Below are 26,080 nucleotides of genomic sequence, written 5' to 3' on the forward strand. Positions count from 1 at the left end.
GCTAAAGCGGAAGCAGATGTACTATTAGTGGACTGTTTAATTAGCATTAAATGGACTTAAAATAATTAAAACCTAAGAATTTTATAATTTGCTTTGCTTTTGGAAGTTGGGAGTTAAATTTGGACTTTTGAGACTACATTAGAATTTAAATTTAAAAGCTTTTACAGAAGCCAAAGAATTGAAAGTAATTGTGAGATTGTATATTGGGGACATCTGCTGGTGAAGTTGAGGCAATATTTGGTTGGATTTGTAATTCACTTGATGCAATGGAACTGGGCAGATTGTTTTTATAACAAGGGGTAAAGAGGAGGTGTGGAGAACTCAAAAAGAAAGAAAACATTCTGGATTTGAACTTTAGCTGAACCTGAAAGGGGGAGAAGAAAAGAGAAAAGGAAAATAGATTGATTCATTTGAAGAAATTTGGCTTCTGGGCGATTGATTGGACATTTGGACAAAGTTTTTTGATATACAGTACTAACTCTGGACGAGATGGAAGACATAAGAGACTTATTTAAAGACACACAGTACTTAAAAATACAGTATTAAAGAGTGGAAAGAAGAAAACAGAAACAACAACACAATTTTCTTTATTCAAAGTTTTAATCAGGATTACAGAGAAAGGGAGAAAGAAGAATGCCAAACAGCTGGAAGAGACTGATCAACAGGGAAACAAGGATGGAAATATAAAAGTGTCATTAGATGGGCACTTTCAAAAGGGACAGATTAAAGGATATAATATTGATAAGACAGATGATTTCATACTTATTGAGCTAAAAGAGGAGGGCAAGGGATGCAAAAATATAAATGAATTAGAAAATGGTTTGATTGAAGAAGGGGTTGAGGGTCACATCCTTGATGGTGATTATTTAAAAAAAGCGCTAATAAAATTGAGAATAGATGTGACCCAACACCCTGGAATAGGCAGAGTAAGAAAGGAACTAGAACGGAAATAAAAAAGTTTGGAAAGATTCTATACTTGAGCAGAAAGAGAATAAAGGAGAAAACAATGAATTACAAAAAGATAAGAAAGAAATTCCTTGGGGATTGGCAAAGATGGCACCATGAGGAGGGCTGATAGATTATTAAATATGCACTGATTATGGAATGATCTAATTAGAATCATTTAGGTGTTGCTTTAAGGTATGTATGGCTTTATGTAATTTTATTAAAATATAGAATTATATAGAAATAGATTATTTAGATTACTGAAATTGCAAAAGATTGGTAAAAGATAACGATAATGAAATGATAAGTTTTTTAATATTAACTGATTATTAGATTGAATAAAATAATAGAAAAGCAAATGTGGAAAGGTATTATTTACATACTGAAGTTTTGATAAGCTTTTATAATAATACCCCATGATTATAATATGATAAATGTTTAAAAATTAAGGATTTAAAATAATAGATTGATTAATATCTATGATTCTTTTTTGTATGTTCTTTGTTTTGTTGATTTTTTTCAGTTTTAATAGTAATAGAGTCTGGTTTTTTTCCTTCTTTTAAATATTATAATCTGTTTTCTTTTCTTTATAGTTGATAAATCTTTTTTTGTAAGGGTTTTGGAGAATGTTTAAGAAGGAGGACTAAGCCTGATGGCATCACTGAATTTGTAAGAGGATAATGATACTAATTTAATAATTTTATTGAAAGAGTAGATGCTTGGAACAAACTTCCAGCAGATGTGGTTGGTAAATCCACAGTAATTGAATTTAAATATGCCTGGGATAAACATATCCATCCTAAAATAAAATACAGGAAATAGTATAAGTGCAGACTAGATGAACTATGAGGTCTTTTTCTGCTGTCAATCTTCTATGTTTCTATAAGTTTAAAAGGAAATTAATGTTGAATTCAATTAGAAGAAAATTAGATATCTAGATGACAAAATCAGAGGTCAAGATGGGGGAGGATCGATGAACACTGGAAGTAATTAATTTGGAACTAATAATTTTGGCAGGCTATTATCTTTGTTTTACTAATTCAATACTGTTTTTACAGTAATATGAAGGTACTGTGTATTTTGAAATGTATTGAAAAAGTTGGTATGGAGGAAAAAATAAAATAAAAATTACCCAGAAGTTCAATTTAGGTGAAAATTTATGAGTTTCAAAATAAAAACAGCTTAGGCAAGAGTGTTGTGGGGGAAAAATTCAGTCCTAGAAAATCGTGGTAATTTTAGAGGCTATTGGGTCCCAATAAAAGCTAGTTATTAGTTATCTTACTGGGAATAACATCAGAATGTTCAACATTCCCTACAATGCGATCCAAGAGATCCCTCTTGTGGTCAGTATGAGGATTAAACATTCAGTATTTTTAGGTTTATTGATACTTTTAGTTTGCCCTCACAGTTGGACTGTAAGAGTTGAAGTTAAAATAAAAATACCAATACTAAAGCCGAGGGAAAAAATTGAAACAGAAAATTATGTTTGCCACTGGTTTACTTACCAGCAACTGAAAGAAAGGTTCAAATTGGATAAAAAATATTATGGATTTGACTTTGTTAAAAATGAATGGGAATGTGGCAACGATGAACATATTATTGCTAAGATTTATAAAAAGTTATTGGAATTGAATTGGAAAATGAACATATAAAACATTGTATGATTCAGTGGGCAAGGAATATTTGATATAATGTGATACTTGAACAATGGGGAAGTAGGTTAGTTTTTAAATGTTCAAGCAAATGGATTCACGCCCATCCCAATATGAGCGTCTTTGAAACAATGGTGTCTAGAAAATAAAACAAATTTGAAGGCAAAGGTTTCTGAAATATAAAAATTTATTTCATGTTCAGTGGAAATTCATTATGTACAGAAAATTTTAGGAATTATTCAACCATACCAGCAATAAATTCACCATTTATTTATTTTAAAACCACAAACTAAATTAAGTGTGATGTAATTGAATTAACCTTCATGGTACATTTTAAACCAAAATTTTTGCACATTTAACTTTTTAATTTGTCCCAGTTGAACATATTATGATTTTCTCTGTTTATTATTTTCTCTTTACCTATGGCTGAGGATAGCCATATACAGTGGTACCTCTACCTAAGAACGCCTCTACTTAAGAACTTTTCTGTTCTGTCTGGGTCACTCCAGAAGCCAATACCAACCCAAAAAGAGAAGCCAAACACACCGGTAAAAGGCAAAGGCAGTTTATAAAATTCAAGAAAAACACAGGTAACAGAAAATGTCCTTGCAAACAGGAAAATGCTGTATCTTCAGATATATCCACGAAGGCAAAAGTCCATGCAGCAATACAGGATTCTTGCTACCAAGCCGAGGCTGTAGATAGCAGACCTACACCTCCCACAGGTCTTCCAAACTGCTGGGCCACAAGCCAGGAACAGAGACCCCGAGAACAAAGCAGGACACCGTAACTCCAATTGATAACACTCCACATGGCTTCAAGGGCTTGCCTGCCTTTTAAACCCTGCTGATGAGGATCACACCCAAACCCAGCTGTTTCTAATTCAATGGTGATAATATTTCTTTAACTGCTCCTTTCTTTGCTCTGAACGTCTCTGTTGCATGTCAATGACAGCTTGTGTGTCATCCCCTAATGATTCCAAGCTACTGGCTGGGGAGAGCCCCCCCCCCTCTCATATTGTTCCTCCTCATCCCATTCCTGGCTGTCCCCTCCCCCGTCCGACTGCTCAGCCCCCTCCTCTTCGCTGTCATCCTCCTCCGGGCATGGAGCCAGCAGAGACACAGCTAGTCCCTGAGCAGCCTCAGGCTGAACCACAACACTTTTCTAGATAAGAACTGGGTGTTCAAGATTTTTTTGCCTCTTCTTCAGAATTGGAACCCAGAATAATTTCCCAAGAAATTTGAGAGCGGCATGAAGGCCTGGCCAGTTTCCTGCCATTCCCCCTTTAATCCCAGCCATCTTGGGCTTTTCTGGGCTGCCAGAGGAGCCTTTCAGTGGCGCTCCCCCTCTCGCCCACCTGGGTTTCTCTATCTGGCGCAGTGTATGGAAGGCAGCCTCACGCAGGGTGTATGGGAGGTGCGTGCTCCTCACCGCCTCAGAATCCCTCTTCTTTTTTAAGCCTTAAAGTTTTGGATTTTTTTTTAATTCCCCTCACCTCACCTTCTTTCTTGGGCAGCGACTCTTCCTCCTCCTCCTCTTCTTCCTCCTCCTCCCACCCAAATTCCGAGCTTTTATTTCTTTCCCAATGGGTTTGCATGCATTATTTGCTTTTTCATTTATTCATAGGGGAAAAATTGCTTCTACTTACAAACTTTTCTACTTAAGAACCTGGTCAGGGAACAAATTAAGTTCTTAAGTAGAGGTACCACTGTATTTCATGAGGGGAGCTTTAGAGCTCATGCCTTGATAGGCATTTTAGTCTTTAAGATGCCACAAACCTTTATTGCTTTGAACTAAGAAACATATTCTGAATGTCCCACTATGTCAGTCCATATGAGACAAACAAACAACACATCACAAAATTCCAGTGCAAAGGCCACTTCTTTTGTACAGTGTTCCCTCGATTTTCGCGGGTTCGAACTTCGCGAATAGCCTATACCACGGTTTTTCAAAAAATATTAATTAAAAAATACTTTGCGGTTTTTTCCTATACCACGGTTTTTCCCACCCAATGACGTCATATGTCATTGTCAAACTAATATTTTTTGCAAATAAATAACAAAAAAATAATTATTGTTAATAAATAATTATGTTTATAAATATCAGGATCACTAAGTGTCTTATTCAATGGTGAGTACCAGTAATAATGGTGAGTAAATGGTTGTTAAGGGAATGGGAAATGGTAATTTAGGAGTTTAAAAAGTTAAGGGAAGGCTTGTGATACTGTCCATAGCCAAAAATGGTGTATTTACTTCCGCATATCTACTTCGCGGAAATTCGACTTTCGCGGGCGGTCTCGGAACGCATCCCCCGCGGAAATCGAGGGAACACTGTATTTGTCAGCAGAATTTCCATCCTGACCTTATAAACCACATTTTGGGCTTAATGTAACCAGTTTCAGGTGTCTCTCTGTCCCTTTGCTTAGAAAAGGTGAGCAAAGCCTCTGGTGCAGAAGTTTATCTAATTCTGTTTATAGTTTTATACTAAGGCTATCTGATATGTTTTCATTTAGGATTTCATTCTGATGCTCTGAATGTGGAGAAATCTTGCTTTTCCAGGGAGATTCTGGATACTAGTCTTGGGTTGATGGCTGAGGAGATTGAAGCACTTGGGTTTTCTACTGTTGGTTTGATTTCTTGATTTGATTTCTTGCGGAATAAAAAAAGATGAGAAAAGGAAAGATACAAAAAATGTTAGATGATATAAAAAACCAAATCTGACTTGCGCTGGTAAGGTTACATCCATCCATCCATCCATCCATCCATCCATACATACATACATACATACATGCATACATACAGTCAAACAGTCAGTCAGTCAGTGCAATTAACCAATGGAATAATTTGCTTTCTGCGATTCTGGATGAGAGAAGAAGAGACTGGAAAACCTTCAGGGCCCTTTCCAACTCTGGTATTCTCTATTCACTTTCAGAACATAGAAGGGACCCTTGGAGATCTTCTAGTCCAATCCCCTGCTCAAGGAGGAGACCCTATACCTGTGTTGGCGAACCTTTCGCACACATGCCACAGGTGGTACGCAGAGCCATATTTGAGGGCACATGTAGTGTTGCCCTATGTCAGTTCCAGTGTGCATGTCAATGCTGGCCAGCTGATTTTTGACCTTCCAGAGGGTTGGGGGAAGGTCCTTTTTACCTTCTCCAGGCTTCAGGAAAGCCTCCAGAGCTTGTGGATGGTGAAAAATGGGCCTACCAGAAGGTTGTTTCCAAATTTCTGATAGACAGTTGGGCCTATTTTTCACCATCCACAGATTCCAGAGGCTTTCCTGAAGCCTGGGGAAGGCAAAAAAATGGCCTGCACACATGCAGGGGGGGCAGTGTGAGGGAGATGCATGCATGCGCATTGTATTATGGGTGTGGGCACACATATGTGCACTATCATGTGCAAACCACACCCTTTTGGCACCTGAGCAAAAAAAAGGTTTGCCATCGAAAAAAGGCCACACTTGGAATACTGTATTCAATTTTGGTCACCACGATGTAAAAAGGATGTTGAGACTCTAGAAAGAGCGCAGAGAAGAGCAACAAAGTTGATTAGGGGACTGGAGGCTAAAACATATGAAGAACGGTTGCGGAACTGGGCATGGCTAGTTTAATGAAAAGAAGGGGAGACATGATCTAATATCTCAGGGGTTGCCACAAAGAAGAGAGAGTCAGACTATTCTCCAAAGCACCTGAGGGTAGGACAAGAAGCAATGGGTGGAAACTAATCAAGGAGAGAAGCAACTTAGAACTGAGGAGAAAATTCATGACAGTTAGAACAATTAATCAGTGGAAGAACTTGCTTCCAGAAGTTGTGAATGCTCCAACACTGTAAGTTTTTAAGAAGATGTTGGATAACCATTTGTCTGAAATAGTGTAGGATCTCCCGGCCAAGCAGGGTTGGTTGGTTGGTTGGTTATTTATTTATTTACTTACTTACTTACTTACTTACGTATGTATTTATGCAAATACATACGTAAAGCGTTCTAAAACTGAGCTACCACTGTATTAATTAATTAATTAATTAATTGATTGATTAATTAATGTAGTGGTAGCTCATTTTTCGAACGCTTTTGTTTTTGTACATTTCGGATACCGAACAAAATTTTCTGCAAAAATTTGCTTCATTATCTGAACAAAAATTCGGATACTGAACAGAAAATTTTGTTTACTATCCGAAATGTAAGATCTGAGGAGACGAGGTGAGAGCGAAGGGGTGCCTGAATCCCGACACGCCCCTCCTGGCCGCCCTCGAAGGGAAGCTGCCAGAGCCACCGGCGCCGGGAAAGAAAACGTTGGTGCAGCTGCCTGCATGTAACCAACTGAACCGCTGAGGAAAGGAGCCCCTCAAAGCTGCCGGTATTGCAGCCAGCCCTACCCTTCCTGCAGCTTGGAGCAGTTACAAGATAGAGACTGGGCGGCTGTTAAGAGGGCGGCCAGGAGGGGCGTGTCGGGATTCAGGCACCAATTCGTTCTCATCTCGTCTCCTCAGATCTTTATCCCACAGGAAATGGAGGAAATACTGTAGATTTAATTGGTTCCCAGCAAGTCAATGGGCTGGGAACCAATTAAATCCATTTCCACTATTTCCTATGGGATAAATTAATTCAGTTCTCGACCAAATCGGTTCTCGACCACACTTCTGGAACGGATTGTGGTCGAGAACTGAGGTACCACTGTAATTAATTTATATGCCGCTCACTCCAAATGGTCTCTGAGCGGCTAACAACAACTATAAATACAATATAAGTTTAAAAAACCAATACAAAACATCACTAAAATCACATGTATTATAAAATCATACTTGCAACAATGACGGACTAGAAGACCTCCAAGGTCTCTTCCAACTCTGCTGCTGTTGTTGTTGTTGCCTATATCATTTCAGACAATAGTTGTCCAGGCTCTTTTTAAAAGCCTCCACTAATGAATCTCCCACAACTATTGAAGACAAGCTATTTGATTGGTTAATTGCTCTAACCATTATGAATTTTCTCTTTAGTTCTACCTAGATGTGACGAGTTACTTCTTAAGGTGTCACTTCTTCAAGTGACATAACTTGCCCCCCCCATTCTTTGATAGCTTACCTCTGAAATGATGAACATGCAGTTGTTAAAGGATGTCTCTGTGAGAAGAAGCAATGTCATATGAACACCTTAACCTCTAAACAGGTTTATTTTTAAGGATGCTATTACATCTACATAGAAGTAGGATTATTGCTGATTATGACATCAGCTTAATTGCTTTTAATTGCTTTTTCTGATGTTTACATACTTTTACAGATTATGGTTTTTCATTATCTCAACAAATGAATATCTCTGGTTCTCTCTAAACATAACCAAATTGCATCTTTTTATATATGTGGGAAGACAGCAAACAAAAGATAGAAGTCACCATGACACAAGAGACAAAGTTTAGACAAGGAGGGTTACTTTCTCATTTGGAAACATGATTCCACAAAGTTTTATCCAAAACTAAGTTGCCATTTTCTCCTACAATCAGTTTCTTGATTCTCTCGCTTGCTCTCTCTCTCTCTCTCTCTCCCAGTTCAAAGAGTGCCCCCCACAAAAAGAGCAGCTCCCAGTTGGGAAAAGAGAGAGAGAATAAGCGAGAGGTGGGTGCATGCAGGCAAGACCTGTTCTTTGGTAATATTTATTGGGTGAGTTTTACCAACTCCCTCCACCACAGCATTGTGCACAACCCACAGGACTGGCTCAGCTCCTGTGGGCTCTGCCTCCAGTGGCATCTTGAAATGCACCCCTGCCTGCAAGGAGGAGTATGCGAGGCAGGGATCAAGGCTCCAGAGCCACCATAATGGGATGGGAGAGAGCCCTGGCCCCCATCTGCCAGTGTGATGCAGAGAGACACAAAAGGGCTCTTCCAGATGCCCACCCTGAGATCTACCTCCCTGCACCTCTGGCTTAGTGGGTGACTGTCTCGGCAAGACCTGTTCTTTGGTAATATTGTTGGGTGAGCTTTACCAACTCCTCCACTGCAGCATTGTGCACACCCCATGGGACTGGCTCAGGTCCTCTGGGCTCTGCCTCTGGTGGGATTTTGAAATGCATTCCTGCCTGTGTGGAGGAGGAGGTGAAGCAGAAATCGAGGCTCCGGAACCACCGCGGTAGGAGGGAGGAGAGCCCTGGCTCATTCATCTGCCAATATGACATGGAGACATACAAAAGTGCTCTTTCACCTGCCCACCCCAGGATCCGCCTCCCTGCATCTCTGGCTTGGTGGCCAACTCTCTTGGTGGGCTTTGTAGTGGGCCCCTCCTGCCTCCTCAGTCTTTTCCTGCCATGGATCACTGCACCACACCACTGGGCATGAGTTAAATCATGGACGTGGTCATCAAACATTTCCTCCTGCTAGATGAGTTCCTGCTGCTGCTGCTGCCTTCTTTCCGAAGAAAGGAGGGGGGCTTGGAACAAATGGGTGTCCTGCATGCTGGGGGTGGCCACCAGGAGATGGAGTGGCTGCCTCTGTTGCATCCAAGTGGGCTTGGCCCAGGGGCAACAGTGGTGGGAGGGGGACTCGACAGCTAGAGAGGGGGAGAGAGAGAGAAAGAGAGAGAGGGAGGGAGGGAGGGATAGAGCACTGTCAGCCTTATCAGCAGTGAAGGATTTGGAGTGTGTGGAGCGTGAGGTGTGGAGTGTGAGGTGGCAGGTGAGCAAGAGTGACAGCTGAGTAACGTGCATCTTGCCCCATTCTGCACCTTCCACCTCTCTCAATAAAGAGACACTGGGGAAGGAAAGCAGCCAGGCTACTGTTGCCATTGGAGCGGGGTGGGGCATGTTGGGTTCACTCAAACAGGGAGGGGAGGTGACAGTGGTGGAGGGACATTCATGTTCGCCACCTGCTGCACCCCCAAAATAATACACACCCCACTCGCACCCCGGTAATAAGGCCATGGCATATTTCAGACGTCCAAAGAAAATAAGACCCTGTCTTATTTTGGGAAAACATGCAGGGGTGGGCTGCTGCCCGGACAGGTGGGAATGCAGTGGGGTAGTGAAAATGCAGCTCCACCCCAGAGCACCCAATTTGCACTGAAAGGTGTTGAAAGAAAATTTATTTATTTATTTATTTATTGGATTTGTATGCCACCCCTCTTCGGAGATGCATAAGCCACGGCCACAATGTGGTAGTAAAAATTTTGGTAGCCCTTCACTGGAAACCTGGTAGTTCCAAGCCAAGTATTGGTGACTTCTAGCCTTCTTTGCTGGTAATTCACCCACCCCCCTGGCTGCCCAACTCTGATATGTTATAGCCAGGTGGGGGTTCCTGCTTACCTCCGCTACCAGTGCAGTTGCGTGTGTAGGTTCAGGTGACCAGCAGGCACGCACGCGTATAGGAGCATGATTTAGCTTCTGCGCATGCACAAGAAGCAAATCTCACAAGAAGACATGTGGGTGCATGAGATTTTGGTGACTTTTTTGCTTCCATGAATTATTTTGGCTTCTGTTCATATAGGAACACCCATCACCACCCACCTCCATCCAGGTAGGAACCCAATACTGGTCATGGCAATTGGAACTTTAGTTACGTTTTACATACCTGTGGTGGGATAGCTTGTTTCTGCCCAGCAGGACTTCAGCTTCCTAAGCAAACAAAATGTAGCATCAACTAATGGTCATATTAATGGTCATATAAAGCCCGGTATAGCTGCTAGCGAAAGGACTCCAACCTGAGGACTCGCAAAATCAGAGGGAATAGGCTAAAACAGCTGTTTCCCCAAACCTCATTGCTCTGAAGCCCCCCTGCCCCCCCCCCCTGGCAGCCAGCCTGAAAGAAAGAAATTAACATTACAAGGAAGGAAAATTTCCTCCTTGGCAGCCAGCCTGAAAGAAACAATAAGGAAGGTGTGATCCCTAGGAGAGTTTGTTGATGCAGCTAATTCCTCCCTGTAGCCACAACTTTGAACCTCCATCACATACATTCTTTTTACTGCTGCCATTACTGAGGACACAAAGCACCAACCCACATGATCCCCCATCATCTTTCCTCAGATCTACATAGAATCTCAAGGGCTAGCCAAACTCTAAAGCATCCGGTAACTAAAGCCCCTCCACTCAGTATACAATAAAACAATAAAACTACAAACCCCTGAGGCCAACTATGCCAGTGAAGAAGAAAACACAGAATCTTCATTCAAAAGATTCAAACAACATTTTATGTTGCAACATATGCAAAGACACTATAAATGATCTTGATAAATACATCAAATGTCAATCCTGCAAAATTCATATACACCAGTCTTGCCTAAACATAACTAATCCAGAGTAAACTCTTCATTTCTTTATATGTGGTCATCCACCCCAAAGCTAAATATACTCACCAGTTTGTCTGAGGAGATTAACACCTTAAAAGAAGCCATCAAAACTCAACAAGCATTCATAGAAAGTATTGAACCAAGACTTCTCAAAAACCAACAAGCATTCAGAGAAAATATTGAATCAAGACTTTCATCCATGGAGAAAAATATCCAAACACTGATTAATCCAAATCCACCCGACAAAATACAACTCACCACTTCACTTCAACCTCAACCTCAATCACTTCCAATACTCCAAAACCCCACTAAATCTACCACTGATATCCCTACCCTAGTCAAGGATGCCATGGAACGTGAACAAAAATGCCAGAATGCTATCCCCTGTGGTCTTGAAGAAAGCCATGAATCAGATATAACAAAAATAAGAAACGTCATCCACCTCCATCACTCACATGCACAATCGCCCAAGAAGACATTTTGGAAGTTACCAGAATTGGACCTGAGCACAAGTATAACAATGGCTCAATAGCACCCCACTTCTGCAAAGTGGTATGCAAAAATAAACAAATAAAACAGCAATTCATCAAGACCATTAGCCACATTGCCAGAAATAACAATTCTTTCAACAAACTCAGATCCAGACCAGATCTTTCTCTCCTGCAACATATTCGCTCTCGTGAATTACGGGCAGAACTCAAGAGATGTTATGAACTTGGTGAAAAAAGCCTTTACATAGATTACCGCACGGAACGCATCAAACCCAAAACCCATAATCCTCCCTACATCTTCCGGTCTAACTTCTCACAATCTACCATCTCACAACATCAGACTGACACCTGCCAGACCACCATCCCACAACAACAAATAGACATCCCTACCACCTCAAACAAAGAATAGGAAAGTGTGCCCCTTACTTCCTCTAACCACCCCAAAACCAATCTCAAGCACAAGACCAGTCTCAAATGTAAACTATTAAATCCTAGAAGTTTAGTCAACAAGATGTCTGAATTCCTCCTTCTACTTGACACCTCCAACTTCGATATAATTTTTATATGCGAAACATGGCTAAATGCTTCCTACCCAGACTCCATTATCACATCAAAAAACTACCATGTTTCCCACTCTAACCGTGAATCCCGCAGAGGAGGCGGAGTAGCTATATTCTACAAAAAATCACTGAACTTAAAAATCCTCAAAGTTGCACAGGATCTGTGCACAGACAACCCGAAACTGTTGTCTGTGATTTATCCCTAAATACCACAATTCGTTTCTTACTCTGCTATAGAGCTCCAGACTACGAAATCGAACATGCTAACAAATTATCCACATTACTAATGTGGGCAACCAACTGCCTATACCCCATTATCTTCCTTGGAGACCTCAACCTACCACACATTAACTGGTCCTTAAATGAATGCAGCACGGAACCCATCCATTCTACTATATATAAACCCATCCATTCTACTATATATAGTAACTAACAATACCAGACTTGATAACTGTCTGGATCTCATCTTCTGCAACAGCAAAAGTGCAATACAGTGATCCCCCGGTTATTGCGTTCCCGACCATTGCGAACAGGGTAATTTGCGATTTTTCAACCCGGAAGTCAAAACACCATCTGCGCATGCGTGCCTTTTTTTTCCCTATGGGCACGCATGCGTAGATGGCGCCCGGCAGATCAGCTGCTGGGTGGCTTCCCTGGGTCTTCCCCCTCTTGCTGGCATCAGCGAGGAGTTTCCCCACCGCCCACGAAAACTCCTCGCTGCCGCTCGCCCGCCCTTCGCCCGCCCACGCCTTTCGCTCCCCCTCTTGCTGGCGGGAGGGCGAGAAGCCCTCCCCTGCACCCGCTCGCCCGCCCTTCGCCGCTCGCCCGCCCTTCGCCGCTCGCCCGCCCTTCGCCCTGGCCCGGAGCAGCCGACAGAGGTAGACGGATGATCCATCGCCACTTCTTCCCAGCAGAGAAATTCCAGCCCCCACCTGGTCCCGCCCGATCCTCCTCCCTGAGGCAGCTCGCCCTCCCATGGCCGCTTCCTCCACCCTCCATCGCAAGCCCTTGCCACCGCAGCCAACGCGCGCTGCGATCTTCAAGCCCGGCTCCTTTCGGCCCAGCATCCCGGGCCAAGCAGCTGCCTTCCGTGACTGAGCCTGGCTCGCCCGGAAGATCGTAGCACGCATTGGCTGCAGCGGCGGCGACGTTGCTGCCGGCTTGGCTTCCCTCGCCAGCGCAGCCAACATGCGCTACGATCTTCCGGCCGAGCCAGGCTCAGTGACGGAAGGCAGCCGCTTGGCCCAGGATGCTGGGCCGAGAGGAGCCGGGCTTGATCCGCTGAGCCTGGCCGGCTTGGCTTCCCTCACCGGCGCAGGCAACACGCGCTGCCATCTTCCGGGCCAGCCAGGCTCAGCGGATCAAGCCCGGCTCCTCTCGGCCCAGCATCCCGGGCCAAGCGGCTGCCTTCCGTCACTGAGCCTGGCTCGCCCGGAAGATCATAGCGTGCGTTGGCTGCAGCGGCGAGGGAAGCCAAGCCGGCAGCAATGTCGCCGCCGCTGCAGCCAACGCACGCTACGATCTTCCGGGCGAGCCAGGCTCAGTGACGGAAGGCAGCCGCTTGGCCCGGGATGCTGGGCCGAGAGGAGCCGGGCTTGATCCGCTGAGCCTGGCTGGCCCGGAAGATGGCAGCGCGTGTTGCCTGCGCCGGTGAGGGAAGCCAAGCCGGCCAGGCTCAGCGGATCAAGCCCGGCTCCTCTCGGCCCAGCATCCCGGGCCAAGCGGCTGCCTTCCGTCACTGAGCCTGGCTCGCCCGGAAGATCGTAGCGCGCGTTGGCTGCGCTGGCGAGGGAAGCCAAGCCGGCAGCAACGTCGCCGCCGGCATGGGCGGCTTGCCAGCACCCCCCGGTCCCCCAACCCGGGTTTGGGGGGCTGCTAGGAAGCCGCCCATGCCGGCGGCGACGTTTTAAAACAGGAACCCCAATCTTCGGCTCCTCGCTAGCGCTGCGGGAGTAAAAACACCATCTGCGCATGGGCAGATGGTGTTTTTACTTCCGCAGCGCTACTTCGCGAAAACCCGCTCGTTGCGGGGGGTCCTGGAACGGAACCCTCGCAATGATCGGGGGATCACTGTATATGACTTACAAATAACAGAACCATTTTCCAATAGCAACCACAGCATGATAAACTTCAGTCTCAACCTAAGACATACTATGATCCACCAAAATAATACACCAAAATTCAATTTCAAAAAAGCGAACTACGAACTCATTGAAGCCCACCTCTCAACATTAAACTGGAAAACTCTATTCTCTGAATGCTACATTACTGATGACCACTACAACATATTCCTACTCAAAATGAAAATTATCATCAGACTTCATGTACCTCTAACATGTACCATAAACAAAAAAAAAATAACTTCCCCATCTCAATAAGAAAATTACAAACAATAAAAAAATATCTCTGGAGGAAAAACAAAAAAGGACAAGTTTCCAACTTCAAAAGCCGATATAAAAGCATTTGCAATCAAATAAAAGCAGAATGCCTGAATTACTACAGCAAACAAGAGGAAAACCTGCTATGCAACAAATCTAATAGAGCTTTCTACAACTTTGTCAACAATAAACTCAAAGACTCTAGATCTATCCCACCTCTCAAAGGACCCAACAACAAAGAATACCACGATGATTCATCCAAAGCCAACCTCCTCAACTCTTTCTTTGGCTCTGTCTTTGTCAACAGCAATGGCTCATCCCCCAATTTCATCAATCGCGCCTCAAACTCCCTCAACGACCTAACCCAAGTAGACTTCACTGAAGACCGAGTTGAAAAAGCATTATGTGACCTTAAACTTTCTCTATCAGTCGGACCCGATTGTCTTTGTGCTTACTTCATAAAAAAGCTCTTTTCTGCCATAGCTAAACCACTAAGCATAATTTTCAAAAAATCCTTCAGAACCAGCACACTTCCTAAGCTATGGTAGAAAGCAATGGTCATCCCCATCTTCAAAAAAGGAGACCCATCTCTTGTCGATAACTACAGACTAATTTCACTATGCTGCGTCCCATGCAAAGTCATGGAATCAATTATAAACAAATCAATTACTCTCCATCTAGAGACTAATAATTTGCTCTCTAACAAACAATTTGGTTTCAGAAAAAAACTATCCTACAACCTGCAGCTCCTCCACTGCAAAAATATATGGACAACTCATCTAGATCAAGGGAAATCTATAGATGGAATTTATATCGACTTCTGCAAAGCCTTTGATTCAGTGGTCCATAACAAACTACTCCTAAAACTCAAATCCTAAGGCATCTCAGGATCCCTCCACAGCTGGATTACAGCATTCCTGTCAAACAGACAACAAGTGGTCAAAATAGGAAGCACCATATCCACCCCCATCCCAGTTAAAAGTGGTGTTCCCCAAGGTAGTGTACTGGGACCAACGCTCTTCATTCTCTATATCAATGACCTTTGCGATTACATCCCAAGCAACTGTGTCCTCTTCGGCGACGATGTAAAACTCTTCAACACCACCGATAACACAACTACTCTCCAAAAAGACCTGAACTCTGTTTCTGAGTGGTCTAACACATGGCATCTCCAAATCTCAACTAGCAAATGCTCTGCCCTACACATTGGGAAAAAGAATCTGAACTCCAAATACGAACTGAATAATCAAATTATCACAGATAATCCCCACTTGGTTAAAGACCTCGGTATACTAACAATAAAAGATTTAAGTGCCAAAGCCCACTGGAACAACATAGCCAAGAAGGCTTCAAGAGTTGTAAACCTAATCCTACATAGCTTCTGCTCTGGCAATCTCACACTACTTACCAGAGCTTACAAAATTTTTGCCAGACCCATCCTCAAATACAGCTCATCCATTTGGAACCCATATTGCATCTCAGACATCAACAACCTTGAAAATGTCCAAAGATACTTCACCAGAAAAGCCCTTCACTACTCCACTCGAAACAGAATACCCTACAAGACTAGACTTTCAATCCTGGGCCTAGAAAGCCTAGAACTAAGACGCTTTAAACAAGATCTAAGTATTGCCCACAAGATCATATGCTGCAAAGTCCTGCCTGTTGGACACTACTTCAGCTTCAACCACAACAACACGAGCACACAACAAATTTAAACTTAATATTAACCGCTCCAAACTTGACTGTAAAAAATATGACTTCAGTAACCGAGTTGTCGAAGCGTGGAACTCATTACCGGACTCCATAGTGTCATTCCCAAACCCCCAACAATTTACCCTTAGATTATCTATTGTTGACCTATCCAGATTCCTAAGAGATCAGTAAGGGGTGAGTACAAGTACACTAGTGTGCCTTCCATCCCCTTTCCTATTGCTCACCTATATCTCCTATACCTTTCTTCTATTCCTATATCTCTTCTTCTATTCTTTCATTGATATGTTCTATTACTATATCTTCTTTTCTATTCTATATATTTTACTATGAGTATCTCCTCTATAACCTTCATCATGTATTTTACTATGTGTGTATATATATATATATATGATGGTCTTGGTATATTCGGGTTTTTTCCCGTGTAGGATTTGGAAATTTCTGGCGACGTTTCGACGAGGTCCCATTCGTCATCTTCAGGCTGGAGTGGGACCTCGTTGAAATGTCGCCAGAAATTTCTAAATCCTACACGGGAAGAAACCCGAATATACCAAGACCATCATACCTGTACCCGTGAAAATCTACGAATATATATATATATATATATATATATATATATATATATATATATATATATATATAACTTTTTTTCTGAATTTGAATATTAAGGGAGACTAGGATAGATCTATTTCGGCCTTATTTTGGCCTCATCAGCTAGCCATACCCACTGGGACTTGAACCTGCAACCTTTGCCTTGTAAGGCAGGGAATTATCCTCTAGGCTACAGTATCCAATCCCTTCAGCTTTGCACCAGGGAAGGGTTACATATTTTTGTGTCGAATCACCCTGGTATATTGAAGGAACATCACAGCTCCTTATTTGCCTCTCTGCCCAACCCAGCGCCATTTCCAAGGCAGTTAATTTTATTGATAGCCGACAATTCTATGTGTATGTGTCACATGTTTTTTTTTTGCTGAATTTGAATATATATATATATATTCATTTGATACATACATACATACATACATACATACATATATATAAATATATATATATGTCACATGTTTTTTTTGCTGAATTTGAAAATTAGGGGAGACTAGGATAGATCTATTTCGGCCTTATTTTGGCCTCATCAGCTGGCCATATATATATGGTGATTCAACACAAAATGTAACCCTTCCCTGGTACAGAGCTGAAAGGATTGGATACTGTAGTCTAGAGGTTAATTCTCTGCCTTACAAGGCAAAGGTTGCAGGTTCAAGTCCCAGTGAGGGTATGGCTAGCTGATGAGACCAAAATAAGGCCGAAATAGATCTATCCTAGTCTCCCTTAATTTTCAAATTCAGCAAAAACATGTGACATATATATATATATATATATATATATGATAGTCTTGGTATATTCGGGTTTCTTCCCGTGTAGGATTTAGAAATTTCTGGTGACGTTTTGACGAGGTCCCACTCGTCATCTTCAGGCTGGTGCTTCTATAACAAAAGAGAACTGAGCTGTCTTCCTTCTATAAATACTGGTGGCTGGGTGTGGTTTGATGGCTCAGCAATTGCCTGCTGTGTAGAAACTTCCTGGTGAGTCAGTGGGGTAACACCTGGGGTCGTTGATTGAACTGAGGTATGCTGATTAGTTAATGGTTGTGGATTAGGGGTAATATCCTGAGTAGTTGGAGCTTGCAGGCTACTTGGTTGTTTTGCAATGTGTGTTCTGAGTCTGGTTTCAGTTTCTATGGCTGGAATACATTTGTTAATGAGGGCTGGTTTCCAGATGTCTGGTAGGTGGGAGGTATCATCCCGCTTGTTCATATTTTGGGGATGTTTTTCTATCTCGATGGCTTCCATGATTATTCTTTTGCTGTAGTGTTCTGTTTTGGAAATTAATTTAGTACTGTCAAAATCAATTCAATGTCCTGTAGTTTTGAAGTGTTGGAAAATGGAGGAGGTTTTTTCTTTTTTTCTTAATGCATTCTTATGTTCTGCAACACGTACATTTACTCTCCTGTTAGTTTGTCCAATATATGTGGCTGGGCAGATTTTACATGGTATTTGATAAACTCCCTGGTTTTCTAGCTGGATATTGTATTTGGCAGCTCAGGTCTCGCTGTGTTCGCCCTAGAACAAGGACAGAAGCACCAGCCTGAAGATGACGAGTGGGACCTCGTCGAAACGTCGCCAGAAATTTCTAAATCCTACACAGGAAGAAACCCGAATATACCAAGACCATCATACCTGTACCCGTGAAAATCTACGAAAACATATATTAATTTAGTACTGTCAAAATCAATTTCATGTCCTGTAGTTTTGAAGTGTTGGAAAAGGGAGGAGGTTTTTTCTTTTTTCCTTAATGCATTCTTATGTTCTGCAACATGTAAAGAGTAAATGCATGTGTTGCAGAACATAGGAATGCATTAAGGAAAAAAGAAAAAACCTCCTCCCTTTTCCAACACTTCAAAACTACAGGACATGAAATTGATTTTGACAGTACTAAATTAATTTCCAAAACAGAACACTACAGCAAAAGAATAATCATGGAAGCCATCGAGATAGAAAAACATCCCCAAAATATGAACAAGCGGGATGATACCTCCCGCCTACCAGACATCTGGAAATCAGCCCTCAAATGTAACCCAGGCATAAAAACTGAAACCAGACTCAGAACACACATTGCAAAACAATCAAGTAGCCTGCAAGCTCCAATTACTCAGGATATCATGCCTAATCAACAACCATTAACTAATCAGCATACCTCAGATACATCAACGACCCCAGGTGTTACCCCACTGACTCACCAGGAAGTTTCTACACAGCAGGCAATTGCTGAGCCATCAAACCACACCCAGCCACCAGTATTTATAGAAGGAAGGCAGCTCAGGTCTCGCTGTGTTTGCCCTAGAATATATATATATATATACACCCACTAAATCCCTCATTGTGTATTGGACAAAATGAATAAATAAATAAAAATATTTGCCCTCCTACAATGCATCATGGAATCTGAAAAAGGGTAATTTGAAGGAGATGTATGGGAAGTAGTGGGGAAGAGGAAAAGCTGGCTGTGTCAAGAATAAAAAAAATACTTGTGGTCTGTAAAATTAAATAGGAATGGGTGGTTCACAGCTATTAGGAGCTGACACAAATGCCCCCTCGCAACACTTCAATAATTTGTACCAATTTGCCGGGGAACATTTTATTCAAGGGGAAACATTCCCTTAAAGAGGATTCATCAATACTCCAGTAAAATAGACAGCGGGTGACCTGACTTCTACCACAAATTCTGAGCACCATAGTTTAGGATAATCTTCTCTCACCTTTTCTTCTTTCTTCTTTTAACTAGTAAGAAAGGGGAAATGAGGGCGCATTAGTAAATAATATTATAAATACTGTGAGACAAAAGCCTGGCATACCCATTTGGAGAGTGATCAATGGAAGATCAAACAGCAATATGCTCTGAGTGTGCCTATGCCTGATACCACTTTGAGTAGTACTACTGTATTTAAGATTTTCTTTTGTGCCTATGCCTGATACTACTTTGCTTTACAATAATTACAGGATGCTGGGGAGATGGTCTACCTCTACTACCATATCTCCCCTTCCCTCCCTCTAGCTTCCCAAACAGATGTACAAATTTGTCTTTATGTGTCCAAATCATTTTCAAGTCATTTTGTTGACTTTGAAGAATTTCTGGCTTGGCCTTATATAAATCAAATACATCAATATTTGCTCCTTAGATACTGTACATTTGCCTTCTATTTCTGTCCTGTATTTTATTGATACGTTTTTAAAATGTGCTTCTATTATATTTGAAGTGTAATAGAAACATAGTAATTTAAGCACACTACAAATAAAAAATGTTTACCCGACTGCAAAGAGAGAATCCAATAATTAAAACCTCTTCCTTTATCACAGATAAAAACTATTTGAATAATTAATAATTATTATTAGTAGAAAATAATTACATCTAGAAGATACAAATATCTTCCTAATAGTCCACACTGGACTACACCATTGTACACACTACACCACTGTAGTATACAGTAGTGTTTCCCAACCTTGGCAACTTGAAGATGTTTGGACTTCAACTCCCAGAATTCCCCAGCCAGCATTTGCTGGCTGGGGAATTCTGGGAGTTGAAGTCCAAATATCTTCAAGTTGCCAAGGTTGGGAAACACTGGTATACAGAATAACACAGTTGGAAGGGATCTTGTAGGTCATCTAGCCCAACCCCCTGCTCAAGGAGATCCTATACCATTTTTGACAAGTGGCTGCCAGTATCTTCTTGAAAATCTCCAGTAATGAAGTACCCACAAATTCTAAAGGCAAACTGTTCTATTGGTTGATTGTTCTCACTGTCAGAAAATTTCTCCTCATTTCTATGTTGAATTTCTCTTTGTTCAGTTTCCATCCATTATTCCTTCTGTCTGGCCTTCAGGTGCTTTGGAAAATTGCTTGACCTCTTCCTCTCTGTGGCAGTGCCTCAAATATTGAACACTACAATCAAGTCTCCCCTAGCCCTTCTCTTCACTAGACTAGCCATGCCCTGTTCCTGCAACTGTTCATTGCTTATTTTATTATCCAGTCCCCTAATCAACTTGGTTGCTCTTCTCTGCACTTTTTCCTAGAATCTCAATATCCTTTTTGCATTGTGGTCACCAAAACTGGATGCAGTATTCTAGGTGTGGTCTTACTAAGGCTTTATAGAACAATACTAATACCTCATGTGATCTTGATGTTAATGAAACTTAGGATTGCATTGGCATTTTGGACTGCTGTCGCATACTGCTGGCTCATATTTAATTGTTTGTCCACTAGGATATACTGTATATATAATATATATAAAGTAATAAGAGCCACAGTGGGGGAACATTCATCCTTTTCTCTTTTTAAAAAATATTGCATACATTGATGTTATTAAGATACAAATTAAAAGAGAAAAGAAATACTGTATGTTCTCTTTTACAATGTTAGAACAAAAACATCCCCTCCATGCAACTATGCTCATAGATAAGCTGTAGTTACTAGTTAAGCTAATGATATAAGCCAAAACATTTGCCAAACATTTAGCTGGCTATGCTCTTGCTAAACGTTTACTTAAACATTTAGCAAGAGCATAGCATTGCTACTCATTGGGTGATAATGCCTGTGCAGTCACAGAGATCAGCTGCTTTGGCTGAGTTGTTTTTCAGGTATGGGTCAAAAGGCTAAAGGTGAAAGAAGCATGTCCCAGAAGTCTCCACCCTAGTAGGCAACATCTGTACTTGTCAGTCTGAAATAGACACCCAGTCCCTGCATTCCACCTACAGTATGCGGTTGTTCCTACAGCTGCAGAGACGATCAGAATCAAGAGCAGAATTCCAGTCACACAAAGGGTAATGAGGAGAAACCTGGCTGCACCTGGAAATGGAGGAAAAATCAGATACAGTTACAGAAAGTAATAAAACAGGAGTGCATCCTTATCCTTTCTTTTCTTTTGGGGGGATGGAGAGCACAGAAGATTCCTCTTTCTCTTCCCAGTCACTGTTTGTTTCTCCAACCCCAGTTCTGCCTCAGATACAGTATTTATTTATTTATTTATTTATTTATTCATTCATTCATTCATTCATTCATTCATTCATTTAGTGTATAGCATAGCACAGCGTTTCCCAACCGGAGTGCCGCGGCACACTGGTGTGCCGCGACACACCATCAGGTGTGCCGCGGCGAGAGGCGGTGGAGGAGAGTGGGCGGATCGGGCGGGCAATGGGGCAGGGTGGAGAAGCCAGGGGCGCGTTTGGCCGGAGGCACCGTGGGGAGGCAGGGGCAGCCGCGGCTCCCTTTACTCCTACTGCCGCACCTCCCTGCCCCTGCCGCCCCACGGTGCCTCCGGCCAAACGCACCACTGGCTTCTCCGCCCTGCCCCATTGCCCGCCCACTCTCCTCCGCTGCCGCCTCCTGCCTTGGGGCGAGCAATCCGGGAGTCCGGGACTGTGTGGCTTTGCGCCATGAAGAGAAAACGGCCGACTTTTCCCTGCTGCCGTTTTCTCTTCATGGCGCAAAGCCACACAGTCCCGGACTCCCGAATCGCTCGCTTCTCCGGTCAGCAAAGCCATCTGCCCAGGAAAGCGCCGCGCTGGCCGGAGAAGCGAGCGATCTGGGAGTCCGGGACTGTGTGGCTTTCGGCCGGGCTAACGGGATAAGGCGCGAGGCCGGGCGCTGGGGACGTCTGGGAGGGCGAGGAGGCTGATGGCTGCTGCGCACTCCACTCTCTCTCCGGCTCTCTCTCGCTCCTTTTTCTCTCTGTTGCTGGCGTGGTGAACGAGAGAGAAAGAGAGAGAGAGAAAAAAAGGAGGGGAGAGAGAATGAAAGAAAGAAAGCAAGAGAAAGAGAGGGAAAGAAAGCAAGAGAGAGAGAGAAAGAAAGGGGGGAAGGAGGGAGAGGGAAAGACATAGAGGGAGGGAAGGAGGGAGAGAGAAAGAGAGCAAAAAAGAGAGGAAGAAAGAAAGAGGGATGGAGAGAAAGAAGGGAAGGAAGGAAGAGAGAGAAAGAGGGAGGGAGAAATAGAGTGAAATGGAGGAAGAGATATTTTTTTTGTCCAAACTTTTCTTTAGCCCCCCCGCCCCCCCTTCAGTGTTCCCCAGAATTTTGAAAACATGAATAATGTGCCGCGGCTCAAAAAAGGTTGGGAAACACTGGCATAGCATACCTGAGCTAGCAATATATATTAACGTTTCATCTAGATTAGTATGACAAAAATATCCAATGCTGCCAATGTAACAATTGAATAATTATATAAAAGATGTACAAAACACTCACATAAATAATGAAAAAAGACCTCCTATTATAGGGACAAACATCAGAAAAAAGTCTATTATTTCAGGTGTTACCTGAATACAAATTTGTGATATTCCACCCAACACTTGTTAACTGAAGGCTCATTATGTTAAATTCACTTCACATTTAAAAATGGGAATAATGATTTCCAAACAGAGTGAATACAACTCTTGACCATCCTATCTCCCAAACATTTTTTCACATCGTTTGAGAAATACTTACCTTTCACTGTAATCTCCAGGACTTGACTAAATTCAGACTTCTGAAACTGGCTCCCATTATAGATCCTGTACTGGCATCTATACCTGCCCCCATCACTAGTCGTGACATTTTCCAGAAGGAAGGTAACATGATTCTGAGCCTCTGCAGCAGACAAATTCTTCAGTGCCTTGGATTCATTATTCTTGAACAAATAAAAACAACCATCCACGTATTTACTGGGTGCAGAACATTCTATTTTAAGCGAATCTCCTTCAGTCACTTCATTTGAAAGAACATTCAGGAAAATATTTGGAGAGGGAAATCGGCCGAAAGCTGCCATGCAACCTAAAACAGCATGAAATAGAATGAGAAGGACTGAAATTTATCGACATTGTATTAAAATTTAGAAAACAACAATTATGGATACAAATTCATGCCATTTTGGCCAGATTTCAATTTATGAAATGTTATTAATCAGTCTTATAAATATTTCCAGCAAATGATAAAATAAATCAGAATAGTTTTTTAAAGAATGAATTGCAGTTTTCAAGTCATTTGTTTTGGGCAAAGTACAGCTCCACAAAATCTTGCAGACAATCCTGGAAACCTCCAAAATTCTGAATAACAGAGTTAGAAAGGACCTTGGTGGTCTTCTAATCCAATCCCCTGCTCATTCATAGCCAAACTGTAATTTTTAATATGTTAGAAGTGGGAATCAACACCCTTTTTGTATCAGGGTGATCAGAAATGGATGCAGTATTCCAAGAGTGGCCCCACTAGTGTCGTATCGCCTTGAGATGGGCAGCATAGAAATCTAATTAAATAAATTAAATAATAAATAAATAAAGCAGAACTATTACTTCTTGTGATCTTGATGCTATCCCTATGTTGATGCAGCCTATGATGGCATTGGCTATTTTGGCAGCTGCACCATATTGGTGGCTTATACTTCAGTGGTAGTCCAGAAGGACTCCTCAATCTCTCTCACAGGTATACTGGTGAGCCAGGTCCTGCCTATGCTGTATCTATGCATTTGGTTTTTCCTGCTAAAGTGCAGCATCTTATTTTTTTTCACCACTGAACTGCATTTTGCTGGATATCTTCCAAAGTATTAGCAGTTATTCCCAGATTAGTGTCATTTTCAAAATTATTAAGTTCCTCTTCTATCCCCTCTTCTAAATCATTCATGAATACTGTATATTGGGCCAAAGACAGAACCTTGATGGATCTTACTGCATGCTTTCCTCCACGCAGGCATAGTTCCATTGAAGTCCAAATATCTTCAAGTTGCCAAGGTAGGGGAAACACTGGTATACAGAATAACACAGTTGGAAGGGACCTCACACAGAAACATAGAAACATAGAAGATTGACGGCAGAAAAAGGCCTCATGGTCCATCTAGTCTGCCTTTATACTATTTCCTGTATTTTATCTTAGGATGGATATATGTTTAAATGTTTAAATTCAGTTACTGTGGATTTACCAACCACAACTCTGCTGGAAGTTTGTTCCAAAGATCTACTACTCTTTCAGTAAAATAATATTTTCTCATGTTGCTTTTGATCTTCCCCCCAACTAACCTCAGATTGTGCCCCCTTATTCTTGTGTTCACTTTCCTATTAAAAACCCTTCCCTCCTGAACAGGGTGCAGGCAGTGCAGTTGCATTCATACTGTCTCCCGAAGGGGTTCAAATCTTGTTAAAATAGTAAGAGATTTCCTAGGGTAACTGTGCTAATTATATGCCTTCACTTTCCATCTATTTATGATAGCATTCAGAAATGGATATAAGAGAAAGGAAAAGAGAAAACATACCAGTTAGAAGAAAAATAATTTTCAACTCCACATTACTATGGAACATCTCGTATCTTTTGCAGACAGATATGGGAAATGCCATTAACTTAAACAAAGTTTTGTAAGATTGAAATAACAAAAAGGAGAACATGCTTGCTTAATGAGGAGTTTTGTCATTTGAGGAAATTGCATTTTGTCTCTTTGCAAGGCGTTTCTACTTCCTGCTACAAATCGAATTTATGAAGTCCTTCTCAAATTGTGGTATCATCAAACCATGGAAGACAAAATCTGAATGGATTATTTGGTTTAAAATCCATAAACCACCAGTTTCGCCAATCTGAACATATTACAAAACTTGACATTAAAGAATTAATATTCCATATATATTTCAAAATAAAGTTCTAAAAATGTTAAAATCTGTCTGTTCATACTGTAATTCTAATAGTCTAATCCTAAGATACATTTCAATTCAACATTCTTCAATTTTTATACTTTTTAGATCAACCAGCATTGGACATCTGTCTAGTAGAGTTTGGATCGAAGGATGCTTCAATCCCCTCAGTGGACGAATGGCTGCAGAAGCTGATGGAGTTCGCAGAGATGGCTAAATTGACTGCTTTGATAAAAGAAATAAACAACAACCCAAAAGTACTTTTGTTTCTACTTGGGAACCGCTTTTGGACTTTGTGTTTGGGGTGGGAAAAAAATGAAATTTGATTTTGGGTTTTACTTATTAGATAGACCTTTTGTTATAGAAATGGCTAGTTTATACTACTATGTAAAAGTAAAAAGTTGAGGTTTGATGTTGCTTCTTATTCTACTGCACCAAAGGGACCCAGGAATCAATGTCTTTTTTCTTTTTCCATTATTTATATTTTTCTCTTCCTCCCCATCCTATTTTTCCTATTATTTGCTTTTGTATTTTTGTATTTGTTATTATGAACTAATAAAAAAAAGTGGGAGAGGGAGAACAAAAGTTACCAGTTCAGTCTTATGAAAGATTCAAAGAACAAACATGTTGCAATCCATATGAGGCCTCATAGGGAAAGCAGAAGTCCTCTATTAGAACTAAAGTTTCCAGCTCAGTGAAAGGTCAATTTTTAAAAAGAGCTGTTAATTTATATTCTCTCTTGCAAGGAGAATCAGGAAAACTTGGTTTCATGAATCTCTATTTGGCTTAGGGGAGATTCAAGAAACAAATTTGTTGCAATCCCTATGAAATCCCAAAGGTGCTTTCACTTCTGATCCAAGAAGTTTCTTCATTTC

The 26,080-nt window shown here is 41.7% G+C and overlaps 3 protein-coding genes across 4 annotated transcripts in view; 2 read left to right on the plus strand and 1 right to left on the minus strand.

Annotated features, from left to right (window-relative positions):
• YIPF2 (Yip1 domain family member 2) overlaps nt 1-26,080 on the plus strand; it is a 365,318-nt gene that overhangs the window by 142,221 nt on the left and 197,017 nt on the right. The window lies entirely within an intron of this gene.
• POSTN (periostin) overlaps nt 1-26,080 on the plus strand; it is a 109,183-nt gene that overhangs the window by 5,319 nt on the left and 77,784 nt on the right. Inside the window, exon 2 of the mRNA XM_070741853.1 lies at nt 25,314-25,462. The gene's annotated coding sequence lies outside the window, so the exon portion shown is untranslated. The remainder of the gene's footprint in view (nt 1-25,313; nt 25,463-26,080) is intronic.
• On the minus strand, nt 2,767-24,910 carry C2H19orf38 (chromosome 2 C19orf38 homolog). Of its 2 annotated transcripts, XM_070741867.1 has the most exons (7): nt 24,836-24,910; nt 23,044-23,367; nt 21,313-21,405; nt 19,323-19,344; nt 10,150-10,193; nt 7,680-7,717; nt 2,767-5,245 (listed from the first exon to the last, which is right to left on the minus strand). In XM_070741867.1, the coding sequence occupies exons 1-7, from the start codon at nt 24,879-24,881 to the stop codon at nt 5,114-5,116; spliced, it is 699 nt and encodes a 232-aa protein (XP_070597968.1). In that variant the 5' UTR covers nt 24,882-24,910; the 3' UTR covers nt 2,767-5,113. The 2 variants fall into 2 exon arrangements, with proteins under 2 accessions (XP_070597968.1, XP_070597969.1); XM_070741868.1 differs by lacking the exon at nt 7,680-7,717 and having other exon boundaries at nt 5,022-5,245.

This window comes from Erythrolamprus reginae, chromosome 2, assembly GCF_031021105.1.
Source record: "Erythrolamprus reginae isolate rEryReg1 chromosome 2, rEryReg1.hap1, whole genome shotgun sequence".
In the NCBI taxonomy this organism is placed as follows: Eukaryota; Metazoa; Chordata; class Lepidosauria; order Squamata; family Dipsadidae; genus Erythrolamprus; species Erythrolamprus reginae.

Bases quoted from the DNA above. Each gene is read 5' to 3' on its own strand.
- C2H19orf38 (XM_070741867.1), bottom strand. From the start codon at position 24,881: ATGTTCCATAGTAATGTGGAGTTGAAAATTATTTTTCTTCTAACTG. The intron at 7,718-10,149 runs GTATGTAAAACG...TTCTTCTCACAG, and splicing joins AACAAGCTATCCCACCACAG to AGACATCCTTTAACAACTGC. The intron at 5,246-7,679 runs GTAAGCTATCAA...TTATTCCGCAAG, and splicing joins GCATGTTCATCATTTCAGAG to AAATCAAATCAAGAAATCAA.